Source organism: Meles meles, chromosome 18 (genome assembly GCF_922984935.1).
Source record: "Meles meles chromosome 18, mMelMel3.1 paternal haplotype, whole genome shotgun sequence".
NCBI lineage: Eukaryota > Metazoa > Chordata > Mammalia > Carnivora > Mustelidae > Meles > Meles meles.
In genome coordinates this window covers 50,383,930-50,399,298 of record NC_060083.1, presented here as the reverse complement: position 1 = coordinate 50,399,298, position 15,369 = coordinate 50,383,930, and the positions used below count along the sequence as shown (strand labels likewise).

The 15,369-nt window shown below is 37.4% G+C and overlaps 1 protein-coding gene across 12 annotated transcripts in view; it reads left to right on the top strand.

Annotated features, from left to right (window-relative positions):
• Positions 1-15,369, top strand: part of BPTF (bromodomain PHD finger transcription factor) — a 159,568-nt gene that overhangs the window by 78,124 nt on the left and 66,075 nt on the right. For 9 of the 12 annotated variants that reach the window (XM_045984104.1, XM_045984109.1, XM_045984107.1 and 6 more), the window contains 4 exons: positions 2,607-2,795; positions 7,407-7,594; positions 10,235-10,590; positions 11,124-11,255. In XM_045984104.1, the coding sequence (XP_045840060.1) occupies positions 2,607-2,795; positions 7,407-7,594; positions 10,235-10,590; positions 11,124-11,255 (865 nt within the window). The remainder of the gene's footprint in view (positions 1-2,606; positions 2,796-7,406; positions 7,595-10,234; positions 10,591-11,123; positions 11,256-15,369) is intronic. The other 3 variants (XM_045984113.1, XM_045984110.1, XM_045984108.1) reach the window with 1 other exon arrangement.

Here is a 15,369-nt window from a genome sequence, read left to right as displayed (position 1 = left end):
GATGATCATTTCAGGATCAGTTCCTTGTTTGAAGATTATAATGTGGTAGTTTTTAATTCTGTCTTTTTTCTGAATTTGTTTAACTGGAATTCTGTGAAGAATTTTCCCTTGTTAGCTGAGACTGTTTGAATACTTGAAATCTAGTTAGAGCAGGAATAAATGCTGAATTATTTTTCAGAATCAGGAGTTGGTGTCCAGTTACTTTCAGTGTTGATTCATGAGTTAGGGACTTCTATACAGGAGCATGGCTTTCTCGTTTTAAATATCCATTTGAACTCATGTTGGCTTTTGAGTCCTTTTTTCATGACCCTGGTAGTCTTAGATAGCTTCCCTGCTTTTTGACAAAGTAAGATGTATGAGGCTTATCTTACATATTTCCTGCCCCAGACCTGGAATCAGTCATTACTCCAAGAAGTCCTGGTTTTTTTTAGTGGGGAACGATATTTAGAGACCACAGTCTGGGCCGAGATATTTACTGCTCTTGGGCTGTCATTGCCTTTAGGCTTTTTTGGTAGGTGGTATTAGGAAATATGTATTTTTGAAAAGAAAAAGGTCATCAGTTCATATTGACATTTCATATTCAGATTGAGGATTGTATTGGGTGTTCTGTTTTTTCTTTTTCTCTCTTTTTCCCCCCTTGGTTTTAAACTTGTATCTCTTCCCTGACACTGAAAACTTTAGTCCCTAACAGAGTAGTAACTTAATTACACATTTACTTTGTCCTGATACAGATGTCGTTAATAACAATATATCATTAATATATATCTTATTAACATCTTGGTGTACATTAATAAGAAATGATCTTATATATTATAGTAATTTTGTAATACCAATATTACTGCTGACAGTACGACTACTGAATAGCATTTAAGATGATTTTTATAGTTCTTTATTCATCCTTATGCCATATTTCTAGTAAGGACATACAGTCAAAATACTGTGTTCCAAAGTCACTTAAAATAATTTTTTTCTCTGTGTGGTTATACCAACAGCTTGATATACAAATAGGTTAATTTGTTTCAGTTTTTAGTTTTTAGGGATTACATTCCTAATTTTAATTTTTAGAAAAATGTAAAACATCTACATGATTCCAAAATCACACTGTAACTGTATACAGAGAGTTTTCATATCCATACTTTCCTTCTAGGTAATCATTTCCTTTCCTTCCCTCATAGGTAGCCACATTTGTTAATTTTTGCTTATTTTTCCAGTGTTTTAAAATTTTTGTTAACAGAGTCATAATCTACCTATAAATTTATATTTCTCTCCCCTTCTCACACAGAAGCTAGGATACTGTAACTGCTTCTGCACTTTTTACATTTAATTATTCATGTGTGGATCTGGTGCTCTCCCCACTCCTTGTTATGGTGCATGATATCTCGTTGTGTATATCACCTTTTATTTAGTGAGTGCCCCCATTGATGGACATTTTGTGTAGGTTTTTTGCCATTAAAAATAATTCTGCAGTGAATAGCTCTGTATTTTTACCAGTGTATTTTGGGATAGATTTTAGGACATGGGATTGGTAGGTTGGGAGTGCATGTATGGATATATTGTCAGTTCCTTTTTAATCCACTTTGCCCCATTTTTCACTCCTGCTGTATTGTGGGGAGGTGCCTATTAACAAATTGCCTCTTTACCTGAGTGTATTGTGAATCTTGGATTTTTGCCAACCACATAGCTGGGAAACTCCATATAGTTCTACTTTGCATTTCTTTTGGTTTGAATTAGTGAGCATTTTCCCAAATCTTTAAAGACATTTTCATTTCTTTGTGACTTCTTACAGATTTTTTGATTTTTCTATCAGGTTATTGAGACTTTTTTCCTTAAAAAAATAATAGGAGCTCACTATACATTAGGGATAGCCTTTGTGATATACCGCCAACCACTTTTTAACTTAGGTGATTGAAAGATTTAAAGGTGTCACTAAGATATTAGTAACAAAATGAAATACAGAAGGAAGGAGGGCCTTAATTTCTGAACTACCATGGAAAAACCTAGGCTTTCAGTTAATGGTCGTGTTCATTTTTATATATTTTTAGGGATATACTTAGCTATCACTAAGTATTCTTAGTGATTACTTAGTTATTGCTAAGTTTTCTTAGTGATAACTATTAAATTGTTCTTAAAATTGACAGTGATTTCAGCATTACCTTCTAGTTAATTTGGGAGCACAGAATTCAAGCAGAAAATCTTAGAGATAAATAATGCAGTTTAATGCTATTTCTAATACTGTTTGACTACTTTTTTGAAGGGAGAGTATAAATTTCAGATTTTGAGGGATTGTCTCAAAACCACTGCTATGTTTTGTGGGATAATTATATCACTTTATTATTCTTCTTCAGCTCTGGAGTTTCTGAAAGATTTTCTGCCTTGTGTAGAGACTGAGATGATAAGAGTCTGAGTTTGGTAGACTGAGAGACTTCAAAAATAACTCACAGGGTGTTGCTTATAGATCTCAGACATTGCATTCTTCATACATCAGCAGCTTTCCTTTTTAAATCCTAGCTCTGTAATGCAGTCCTCAAACAGTTAAATGTCTTCTGACAAAGTAGTTACTTTTCATGTGATTTCTAATCTAAAAATCAGATATTCTATTTTTCTAGAAGAAGCTAACAAGACATGTGACAGCAGTAACACTAGTGCTACCACTACCTCCATCCAGCCTAATCTGGAAAACAGTAGCAGCAGCAGTGAACTAAATTCCTCCCAGAGTGAATCTGCTAAGGCAGCTGATGAGCCTGAAAATGGAGAAAGAGAGTCTCATACACCTGTCTCTATTCAAGAAGAGATAGGTAAGAATGCACTTCATCCATTAAAGCGAAACTTTTTAATTTTTTTGATTTTTAATTTTTTAAATAAATGTTTGATGGGGTGGGAAGACTTAGATTTTCTTTTCCTTTTTTTTTTCTTTTTTTGAACACAAGTAGCACTTGTCATTGTTTTTATTTTAAAAAATGCAAATGCACAGGAAGAAACAAATCTTTTTAGTACCCCCTCCCCAAAGGTAACCACCGTCAACAATTTGGTGTGTAACATTTTCTGTCTTTCTCCATGTGGTTACATTAATGTATGTATGTTTACCAAAAGGTTTTTTTTTTTAATTTTTTTTTTAACATAAATGGAATCATTCTGCATGCATTGTTCTGCATCTTGCTTTTTTTCACTCAGTAATGTATGTAGGGGATCTTTCATGATATAAATTGAATTCATTCCTTTTTTTTTTTTAACTGCTGCATGGTACTCCACAGTATGGATGAACATTAATTCATTACCATTTCTCTGTTAGTGGACATACAGGCTGTTAACAGTTTTTATAGTGGTGCCCTTTTTTTTTTTTTTTTTGGAACATCCTCAGCATATAACTCTGTACTTATGCAAGTATTTCTTATGCAAGTATTTCTGGCACTGTAGGAACAGTAAGTGGAATTGCTGGGTCAAATGGTAGGTACATTTTTAAAATAGCGATGACTGCTGCTTAGTTTTACATTAAAAAGGATTTATACCAATAATTTACATACCTGTTTTTTCATACTCTCACCTGAATTCAACATCGGTCTCTTTTTTGCTAATGATGAAAAGTATTTCATTTAAAAATGTGCTTATCTCTGCTTACTAATGTGTTTAGTTTCTCGTTATGTGTTTGTTGAATTTTCACTGAATTGCTTATTCATATCTTTTGCTCATTTTTTCCTGTTGCGTTTTGATAGTTTTTCTTGATGAGTCTTAGGAATGCTTTGTGTATTATGGCTGCTATCTTTTGTTTTTATGTATATACTTATACAGTCATTGCTTGTTTTAACTCTTCCTGTTATCTTGTTACACAGAAATTTTTATATTTTTATGTAGTTAAATTTATTAATCTTTTTCTTCAGGGTTTGTCTGGATTTTGTGTCTTACTAAGGAAGATCCTATCCCAAGCACATACATATGTTTTACAGTAATTTCACATAATACTGTGTAACTTTGTTTTTAATTCTGCTGTATAATTTTGTGTATGGTAGGAGATGGAGATCTGTTTTAATTAGAACTTGTTTTCAGTCGCAAGCTACCAAACCAGCTTAAACTAGCTTAAGTGAAAAGGGGAATTAACTAGCTCATGTAATTGGGAAGTCCAGACCATCATGAGGCATAACTGGACCCCCAGGTATCAAAGCTTTTCTGTCTTCCTCTCTTTCTCTCCACCTTTTGATGTGCATATGTTTGTGTGTTAACTTCATTCTCTCCTAATACAGACAGGCTTTTTCCAAGTGGCAGGGAAGATGGCATCAGCGGTTTGTATTCCTATCTTTCCAAGGTCTGTGACCCAAAGGCAAGGCCCCTACTCCTGCTCCAAATCAAAAGTCCTTGAGGAAGGAATTTGAGTGGCCTATCTTGGACATATTGTTCCCACCCCTGTGGCCAGGGCAGGCAAGGTATTATAATTGATGGCTCCAGCAAAAGTTTATGATTGAAGTGGGTAGGAATGGTTTTCCAAAGAAAGAGGAATGCTACAGATATAGGAAACAAATACCCCCACAGTTACACCCTTTGGTAGCTCAGCACAAACATATTTACCTAAATTCAAAAATGCTTCTGCCTAACAGTGCAAAGATCTCACCTACAACTGGAGGTTTTTTCCAAAAACTTCCCAAAATTACCTCTGGTAGTTATAACTTTAGAATTTCTGTGTGTTGTGTATTATTTCTGATTAGGTCTGGATATAGCTTCTCTCAATCTCACAATCCATGAACCAAATTATGAACTTAACTGCCTGTCACACTTGTTATCTTGATAGTGGTGGGTGTTTTTTGATACGTCTGGCTGCCCTTGTTTATTTGGGAGGATGGCTGTGGGTGAAATGTGAGGAGTATTTGGGAAGATCCCCCTTCTGGAGGCCATTCTGCTTTAGCAGCTTAGTTCCTGCTGGCTGTTGTCAGGGATGGTTTGCTGGGGATCTGGCTGTAGGACTCCTTCATAGATTGCTTGGGTACCCAGCCTAATGCCCAATACCCAAAAACTCTGCTTAGCGTCTCTGAGGGTAAAGCCCCTCTACTTGTTCTGTTGGTCTGCTTTGCAGACCCAATTTCCTAGACTTCAGGTGAATAAAGTCCTGCTTGGGCAGAATTCTGCCTCCTGCCATCCTTAAACAATGAGCTGTAGGGGCTGGAGTAAAGCACTCTGTACTCTGCCTCCAGACTGCATGGTAGTGATTCAGTCCTTTATAATAGGAGGAATGTGGCCTTTGGGCAGGGGGTGTTAGATAAGCCTTGTTCCCTTTCCCGGCCCTTTTAAGTCTTACCTCTAAGGATAAATTTTCTGCCTCTTTTCCCTTATTTTTTTAAACTTAGCAAGTGTCAGGGTGCCTGAGTGGCTCAGTCAAAAGAGCATGCAACTCTTGATCTCTGGGTCAAGAGTTCGAGCCCCACGTTGAGGGTAGAGATTACTTAAATAAATAAATAAATAAATTTTAAAATAAAACACCTTAGCAAGTGTCAAAGGATTGACTCCCAGCTGTACTGGATGGATTGGCTCTAAATTGAAGGGCTTTTAAACTGTGCCTTCCCTTTCTGCTTTTAGAAAGTCCAGCTTAGGTCAGATGCTGTCCCAAAAGTCTTTATTGTAGGGCCGTATAGATGGTCCCATGAAGTAGCCACCATAGTTCAGTATCTTGGCATAAAATTTAAGCATGGGTAGACTCATGGTCTGAGACCCAAGAGAAAATTGTCAATAGTCTGATTAAATTGCTTTTCTGTCACACATTGAAGGTTTCTAGCTTTCCAGGTTGGAATGGAAAAACCCCTGATATCCCTTACCTATCTTGATTCAGTCAGTGCCATATTTTGGGGTCAGAAATCTTAAAATGCTATGGATTATTTAGAATTTTTTGGTTGTAAGTGACAGAAATCTGTCAGACTCCCTTAAAATAAAAAAGGGAATTTTATTGGTTCATTTGGGAATTCTAGATTGGGAAGTCTAGAGGTAGTGACAGACAGCTTCAGGTGCATTATTAGACCTGGGTGTCAAATGAGGTTATCACAGGTCTTCCTCTTATGCCCATACCCTCCCCTCACCCCCGCTTTTCCCCACGATGAGCTTATTGTCTTGTGTTATTAAAAGTTTTTTCCCATGTTGTGGGATAAAAAGTAGACAGCCTCTAATTTATACTCTTTTTGTTCACTAACACAAAAACCAAAAGGGCACCTGGCTAGCTCAGTTGGAAGAGCATACAACCCTTGGTGTCGAGATTGTGAGTTCAAGCCCCATGTTGGGTATAGAGATTACTTAAATAAATAATAAATAAACTTAACTTTAAAAAGAAAAAAACAAGACCCTTTATCCTTCTCCACATTTTACAAATTAGAGTAGTATGCGGAATGGCTTGGCCAGATCTGGGACAGTCACTGTGACCAGGCAGTGATGTGCTCTGTCTGGCTAAGCTAGATCACGTTGTTCACCCAGTATGGTAGGATATCTTGATTTGTAGCCCTCATTGAGTCATGATTATAGTGGAGGAAAAGCATCTTCCCAAAGGAAAGAAAGGGTGTTGGTCAGATAAAATTAAGAAATGTTTCCTGAATTGTCTTTTATATTTTTCAAAATAGCCAGTTTCCTTAATCTAATTTTTTCTCCCTACTCAAAATCCCATCTTTATAATATATAATAAATTTAATGTTTGGCCTTTCATTTGACAGTGACATATTATTCTTCATTTTAAAGAGGTTTAAATTAAACAGAGAACTCTTGTTCAACTTTCTGGCCAGTGGAAATTAGATAGTGATATGACAGTTTTAAGAATGTAGAGAAATTTTCAGCCAAAGTGAGATTCATGGCAAAGCAGTAACTGTCCCTTGGTGGTGCAGTCTGTCACTTTAAAAAATAAGTTGTTATGAAAATGAGAGGTCTTTATTATAATAAAAAAAACTAATTTAGTTGATTTCACATGTCTAATTACTTGCATACACAGATAATTCTAGGTTCCTTAGGTGAAAATTCACTTCGCATTTATGTTTATAAGCTTTAAACCATTAGATATTTAAACAGGTTCAATGGAAATCTTTCTAAAATTAATTATACCCTTTTTGTACAGGATCCATATTGAATATATAAGGCAATGTTTTATTAGTGCGCATTTTGAGTTATGATGTTGTTGCTTATACATTTTTAGTAGCCTTTCATGTTTTCTCAGAGATGAGCTTTGAAACAGATAACCTGGCATGTTTGAATTTTCTGCAAAATAATGAGTGATTCACAGTAAATTTCTTTTAAGTAGAACCTTTAAGAATTAATATATTTGCTTTGGCTATTCAAGGACTTCTTGTTTACTTTCTGGATCTTAGATGTGAGTGAGATAAGCATTTTGGATAAGATGTTGTTATAAATAACTTACTGTTAGCAATTACTTTTGGCTTTTCATCTGACAACAGGTGATTTCAAATCAGAGAAATCTAATGGGGAGATAAGTGAGTCTTCTGGAGCTGGAAGAGGGGCATCTGGGTCAACTCGAATTATCACCAGATTACGGAATCCAGACAGCAAACTTAGCCAGCTGAAGAGCCAGCAGGTGGCAGCTGCAGCCCATGAAGCAAATAAATTATTTAAGGAGGGCAAAGAGGTATGTTCTTTCTGTTTAAAACAAAAATCTCTGGAATGTGAAATAATTTTATTTATCAGACCTCAGAGCAGGAAGTTTGTAGACCTACTTTTGAATTGTATTTTCCTACTTCCAAGAGTGTGATGGGTAGCAGATTAAAAGTGGTTAGGTTTTGGGGCACCTGGGTGGCTCAGTGGGTTAAAGCCTCTGCCTTCGGCCCAGGTCATGATCTCAGGGTCCTGGGATGGAGCCCCACATCAGGCTCTCTGCTCAGCAGGGAGCCTGCTTCCCTTCCTCTCTCTCTGCCTGCCTCTCTGCCTGCTGTTAATCTCTCTCTCTCTGTGTCAAATAAATAAATAAAATCTTAAAAAAAAAGTGGTTAGGTTTATAATACATGTTTTATACAATAAGTATAGTTGCCTACCCAAATTTCAGTTCATGCAGGGAAATGCTGTAATTGGGTGTTTACTTTCTTACTATATGGTTAGTTTTATTGTATACAGTTCTAAAGAGATAGAGGCTTCTTTTTCACATATGGTAAAAAGTACACTATTTGTAGGCTTCAATAAAGAGTTACGGGTAATTTAATGCTCGGTTCTAGCTGTAATAGTTTTTTAAAAGATTATTTATTTATTTGACAGAGAGATCACAAGTAGGCAGAGAGGCAGGCAGAGAGAGAGGGGGAAGCAGGCTCCCCGCTGAGCGGAGAGCCCAACATGGGGCTTGATCCCAGGACCCTGGGATCATGACCTGAGCCGAAGGCGGAGGCTTTAACCCACTGAGCAACCCAGGCGCCCCTATAATGACTTTTTTTTTTTCAAAGATTTTTATTTATTTATTTGACAGACAGAGATCACAAGTAGGCAGAGAGAGAGGAAGGGAAGCAGGCTTCCTACTGAGCAGAGAGCCCGATGCGGGGCTCGATCCCAGGACCCTGGGATCATGACCTGAGCCGAAGGGAGAGGCTTTAACCCACTGAGCCACCCAGGCGCCCCCCCCATAATGATTTTTTTAAAGATTTTATTTGTTTATGAGAAAGAGAGCATGAGCAGGGAGGAGGGCCAGAGGGAGAGGGAGAAGCAGACTCCCTGCTGAGCAGGGAAGCCTGACACAGGCTGCATCCCTGGACCCTGAGATTATAACCTGAGCCAAAGGCAGACGTTTAACTGACTGAGTCACCAGGTGCCCGTGGCCCCCTCCCCCCCCCCGCCTTTTTAAAGTTTTATTTTTTATTTTAGAGACAGAGTATGCATACTTGGGGGCCAGAGGGAAGGGGAGAGAGAGCATCTCAAGCAGACTCCTCACTGAGCAGGGAACCCAATGAGGGGCTCGATCTTACAACCCTGAAATCATGACCTGAGCTGAAATCAAGAGTTGGACACTTAACCGATTGAGCCACTCAGCCGCCACTAGTATTTTTATTTTTATTTTTTATTTCTTAAGTAATCTCTACACCCAGTGTGGGGCTCGGACTCACAACCCAAAGATCAAGAGTCACACAATGCCACAGTGGTGTCTCCCATATTTAAGAATTATTTGCAAGGTAGATATGCAAGAATGTATAATGTCCTTTTCTAAACATCTTAGGAATTTTTTTTTTTTTTTTTTTAAGATTTTGTTCATTTACTTGACAGACAGATCACAAGTAGGCAGAGAAGCAGGCAGAGAGAGAGGAGGAGGAGCAAGCAAGCTCCCTGCTGAGCAGAGAGCCCGATGCAGGGCTCAATCCCAGGACCCTGGGATCATGACCTGAGCCGAAGGCAGAGGCTTTAACCCACTGAGCCACCCAGGTGCCCCTCTTAGGAATTTATTGAAAGCAGTAGCTTCTAAGCTGATTTTTGTATATTTTTCATAGCAACCCCGTACACACATTCAGAAGTTTCCTGAAATAGTATTTTGCCTTACCATGTGGGAAGCACTCTGGTATTTTCTCTTCTAGTTGATTATATTTTTTTTTTTTTTTAAGATTTTATTTATTTATTTGACAGAGAGAGATCACAAGTAGGCAGAGAGGCAGGCAGAGAGAGAGGAGGAAGCAGGCTCCCCACGGAGCAGAGAGCCCGATGCGGGGCTCGATCCCAGGACCCTGAGATCATGACCTGAGCCGAAGGCAGCGGCTTAATCCACTGAGCCACCCAGGCGCCCCTTGTTTTTGTTTTTTAATTGAAAAAGATCCACTGTTGATCTCATGGTTTACGAAAGGATTGGGATCAGCTGTTTGAAAACATGCTTTTAAAGTATCCATGGACTCTCATACGAAAGCTGGAATGATAAAAGGAGCAGAAAAAAAAATATTTTTAGGGATATATTTTTTGGGGAATAGTACATGTAATGCCTTCTTTTTTCCCTACCTTTATATTATAAGCTTGAAGTAATGATTGGTGAATGATGTACACATGTGGTTTTGTGTTGATATTTGAGACACACAAAAATACTTCATAATGTCTGATATACAGTAGGCACTTAGTAGAGGTTCTTTTTATGGGAAAATCTTGGTTCGTTAATTATAAACAGTTTTAACTTCACTTACAAATTTCAAAAGTTTAGTCATAAGATATACCTGAACTTTATTTGGAATGATAAATTACAGATTATTGAAAGACAGTTAATCAGGTTTACATATTTGATATGAATAATGAGTCTTTTTATTTTCTTGGGCAGGTACTGGTAGTTAACTCTCAAGGAGAAATTTCACGGTTGAGCACCAAAAAGGAAGTGGTCATGAAAGGAAATATCAACAATTACTTTAAGTTGGGTCAAGAAGGGAAGTATCGTGTCTACCACAATCAGTACTCCACCAATTCATTTGCTTTGAATAAGCACCAGCACAGAGAAGATCATGATAAGAGAAGACATCTTGCACATAAATTTTGTCTGACTCCAGCAGGAGAGTTCAAATGGAATGGTTCTGTCCATGGGTCCAAAGTTCTTACCATATCTACTCTGAGACTGACTATCACCCAACTAGAAAACAATATCCCTTCATCCTTTCTTCATCCAAATTGGGCTTCACACAGGTAAAGGAAACTTAGGTTCATTTATTGCTGTGAATATACATTTATGAAATGATTATTGCAGGTGCTCACTTGAAACTCATTACCGATGAATGAAGTCACTTTAGTTAGCAAAACACTGAGGACATTAGGGATGTGAGGATACTTCTAAGTTACTGGGCCAGCATTAGCATCTGGAAAGCAGAATCTTCATCCCTGGAGTCAGGAGGAGGCTAGTCAAAGTTCCAGAACACGGTAGAAGGTTTAAGGCGTTGGAAGAGTAATTGATCTCTGGGATTCCTCTAGTGTTGAAAATCTGTGATTCATGGGTCCTGTCCCCATGCTTTATTAAAAGCACCATTTTGCACCCCAAAAGATGAATAAATAAGAGAAAAAATCTGACTCTGTGAGGTAGGAACCCAGTAGCAATATATTCAAGCCTGCTTAGCCTAGAAATGTACATCCTGTGAGCTGGAGACAGAAATGATAGCTCTTGTGCTTTTAATTTAAGACCAGCAAGTGAAGTAACTTCTTTTTCCCCTCCCTCTGAAATACAGAGCAAATTGGATCAAAGCAGTTCAGATGTGTAGCAAACCCAGAGAATTTGCCCTGGCTTTAGCGATTTTGGAGTGTGCAGTCAAACCTGTTGTGATGCTACCAATATGGCGAGAATCTTTAGGACACACCAGGTAAGTGAGTTCTGAGCCTCATAAATGCTGTCCTGTACTCCCTTTTAGAATACGATTAGCCGGTTAATAATGAAAGTTAATGTATTTAAGAGGCCATGTTATGTGTCAAATTAAACTCTTCTGGCTTTTTTTTCCCTTCTCTACGAGATGTAACATGAATAAATATTTCCTATTAAAGTAAAAAGCATTTTCTTGAATAGAAAGAGTACTCACATTTTTTGAATATTCTAAAATGTTGCGGTTACTGTGGTAGGGATCTGATTTACTTAGACTTGAATGTTAAAACATCATTCAGCTCCTGAGCAGCCCCAGAGTTGTGGGACTTCAGCAGACAGTTAAAAAAATTGATAAATTTTGTGACTTGAATCTACTTTTTAATTCTGATGGATTTGTTTAACTTTATTTAGTCTTTAAAAAGTTGTTACTATAAAAACTAATAGAAGCTTATGGTAAAAAGTGTAAATTACTATTCAGAGTGAAAAGAATCATTTTACCTTCCCTGCCCCTCTATGGAGCCCATTCTGAAGGTATGACACTGTTATTTTGTTAATACAAATATATTTTGTGTTGCTTCCCACATCTGTGTTTTATTTTATAATGAAAAGTTTTTTTAAAAGAAAAGTAACTTACACCTGCTAAATTTTCATCTGCCAGGGATTGCTCTCAGGGTTTTTTTTGTGTGTTCTCCTTATGTAAATCTTATAGATACTTTGTTTTCTCTCTTTCCTACCTCCTGTTTTGAATGTAATTGCTGCTACCAGTAGAGGCTCCCATAAGTGGAAAGGACTTAATTCTTCCTAGGATTAAGAAAGGAGGGTTAAGTTCAGGTGCTACACAGTGCCTGCTAGGAGAGGAGAGCTGAATGGCTGGCATACCTCTATTCTATTTCTTACTGATCTCTTTTATCAGTGTAGAGCAAGGAGAGAGTCAGAGGCAGTTGTGAAGCAATACTCTTTGAGTTTCTGTTGCTCCTTCTGCATTTACCTCCAGACATACCAAACATGTCAGTGATAATCCTGAAACCTAATGTTGGTGGACCACACAGCCATGTCTCTGGTGACAGAGATCAGTACTTCGAGAACTGAAGCTTAGCTAAATGTTGGTAAATAAACTCTAATACTCAAACATAACTTAAAGTAACTAAATCATACCTTTTATAAATTCATTTCTCAATTAAAAAAAAGATTTTATTTATTTATTTGCGAGAGAGACAGTGAGAGAGAGCATGAAAGGGGAGAGGGTCAGAGGGAGAAGCAGACTCCCCGTGGAGCAGGGACCTGGGACCATGACCTGAGCCGAAAGCAGTTGCTCAACCAACTGAGCCACGCGGGCGCCCCATTTCTCAATTTTAAGCATTCCAATGGAAGATGCAATTCACCTTTTCTTTTTTAAATCTAGTTTGGTTTTTTTTCTTCTTGGTTTGTCATTATGACTAGCTTTCTAAACGTGTTCGTTAAGAGTTATAAAATTATATCATGAATTGTATTAGTATGACATGTCTGGTGATATAGATTAAAGAAGTCTTTTTTAATATGATGAAGTAAAATAGAATGCTCTGAATTTTTTTTTTTTTTTTTTTTAAGATTTTATTTATTTACTTGACAGACAGAGATCAGAAGTAGGCAGAGAGGCAGGCAGAGAAAGAGGAACGGAAGCAGGCTCCCTGCCAAGCAGAAAGCCCGACGCGGGGCTCAATCCCAGGACCCTGGGATCTGACCCGAGCCGAAGGCAGAGGCTTTAACCCACTGAGCCACCCAGGCGCCCCAATGCTCTGAATTTTTAAAAAATTAGAGACTGAGATTCAGAAAAATTAGAGATTAATAATAGAACTCTAGGGGCGCCTGGGTGGCTCAGTGGGTTAAGCCTCTGCCTTCGGCTCAGGTCAAGATCTCAGGGTCCTGGGATTGAGCCCTGCATCAGGCTCTCTGCTCCGCGGGAAGCCTGCTTTCCCCTCTCTCTCTCTGTCTGCCCCTCTGCCTACTTGTGATCCTTCTCTCTGTGTAAAATTAAAAAAAAAAAATTAAAAAAAAAAAAATAGGACTCTAACTTCTGTCAGTACTGTGGTCAAAAACTTCCAGGTTACAGCCTTCTAAAACTTGACCCTAAGAACTGTTTACAAATTCAGCCAGCTACTTCATTCATTAAATGATAGTTTATTATGATAGTCAACAATGAAGCTTTGAGAGCCTTCTAAATAACGGTTACACAACATTTTAAAAATAGTAGTAAGCTAAGATTTTTTTTTTGAGAAAATTACAAAGTCTTTATTGAAAAACAACATTAGGTATGGAAGAATACCTAAGTAAATAGAAATATATCTCATGTTCATGTATAGGAATGTTCAGTGTCCTAAGAGTGTTAATTTTTCTCATGTTACTACATAAATTAATTCCAGTAGCATTAGAAATTATCATTGGGTTTTCTGTAGAATTTGACAAGATGATTTAAAAAAATTTTATATGAAAAAGGGCAATAGTAGGGTTTATATCTAAAGAACAGGGTAGAGGGATGCCTGGGTGGCTCAGTCAGTTAAGCGTCTGCCTACGGCTCAGGTCATTATCCCAGGGTCCTGGGATTGAGTCCCACATCAGCCTTCCTGCTTGGAGGGAAGTCTGCCACTCTCCTTGCCTGTGCTTTATCTCTCTCTCTCTATCTCTCTGACAAATAAAATCTTAAAAAAAAAAAAAAAAAAGGACAGGATAGAAAGACTTGTCCTACTACATAACAAAACTTACTCAGTAGCTATAATAATACTGTGGTATAGATGCAAAGATAAATGGACGAGTGGTACAGAATAAGCCATCCAGGAAGAGACCAGCCCACGTATAGACATGTAATAGATGACAGAGTAGCATTTTAAAAAGGATGAACTCTTCAGTAGCAGGCCTGATGACACAGTTTGAGTTATCTGTATGGGGAAAATTGGATCCAGTAGTCCGTTCCAGGTAGAGTGAATCCTAAATGTGAAAAGCAGAACTCCCAGGAAGAAAATACGAGATTATGTTTTTGGAATGAAGAAAGTTCCCTCTTTTCCTCCCATCCTATTTCCTCCACTTCCTTCCTTCTTTCTTTTATCCCATTTCCCTTTTCCTCTTGGCCTCTCCTTCTTGTATTGTTTTCTTCTCCCTCCACATCCTCCCATACTTCATTCTTTTCTCTTACTCTTGATTCTTTTCTTCCCTTCCTGATTCATTATGTTTCAGAACATACCAAAGTGTGGCATTATTTCTTTGTTTATAAGCTGTTAATCTATCAGATAAGAATGAGTGTGCATATATGTGTCTGTGTGTCTGCTGTTAGTACAGGTGACTTGACTTCTTCATGTTTAATACTGTGATACATACATAAGATTGTAGTATGAAACAAGAATGGGTCATAATAAAATAACACCTGTGAATTCATCAACCAGTTTAAAAAATAAGAACATTATCATTATTGGGTCTACTTTCTATTCACATTACCTTGCCTCCCCTGAGAGATAACCATAATTTTTAAGTTTGTGTTTTGTTATACCCTTTCTTTAACTATGTAGTTTTATGACATATAGATCAGTGAATGGTGGATTGTTTTCTGTTTGAGTTTTATAATAATGTGTCATCCTAAAAAATCAAGTCATAGACTGATTAAAGATTTTTTTATCATACTATAATCATAAGAGTGTTAGTATTCACAATATATTCAAGAACTTCTATAGTTCAGTAAGAAAAAAATCAAACCATTTCGTAGGAGAAAAGACCAAAGATACAAATACAATACACAGGAGACACAAATAGCCAAAAACATGAAAATTTCCCAGTAAGGTGAGGTAAATGCACATTAAAACTAGGGACTATTATTTCACACTCATCGGATTGTTACAAATGTTAAAAATATAGGCAGGTATGTCACATAATAGAAAGAGAATTCTGACACACTGCTGATAGAACAAGGAGTGAAGCGGTTGCCGCACCCATGTTAAAGAATCATTTGGTAGAAAGAAAAGTTGAAAATGCAGTTCTACTTACTCCTAACTCAGTACCTTAAAAGAGACCTTACATGTGTACATGAGAAGACATGTAGATTTTTTTTTTTTTTTTTAAAGTAAGTTCCACACCCATTGTGGAGCCCAGTGCAG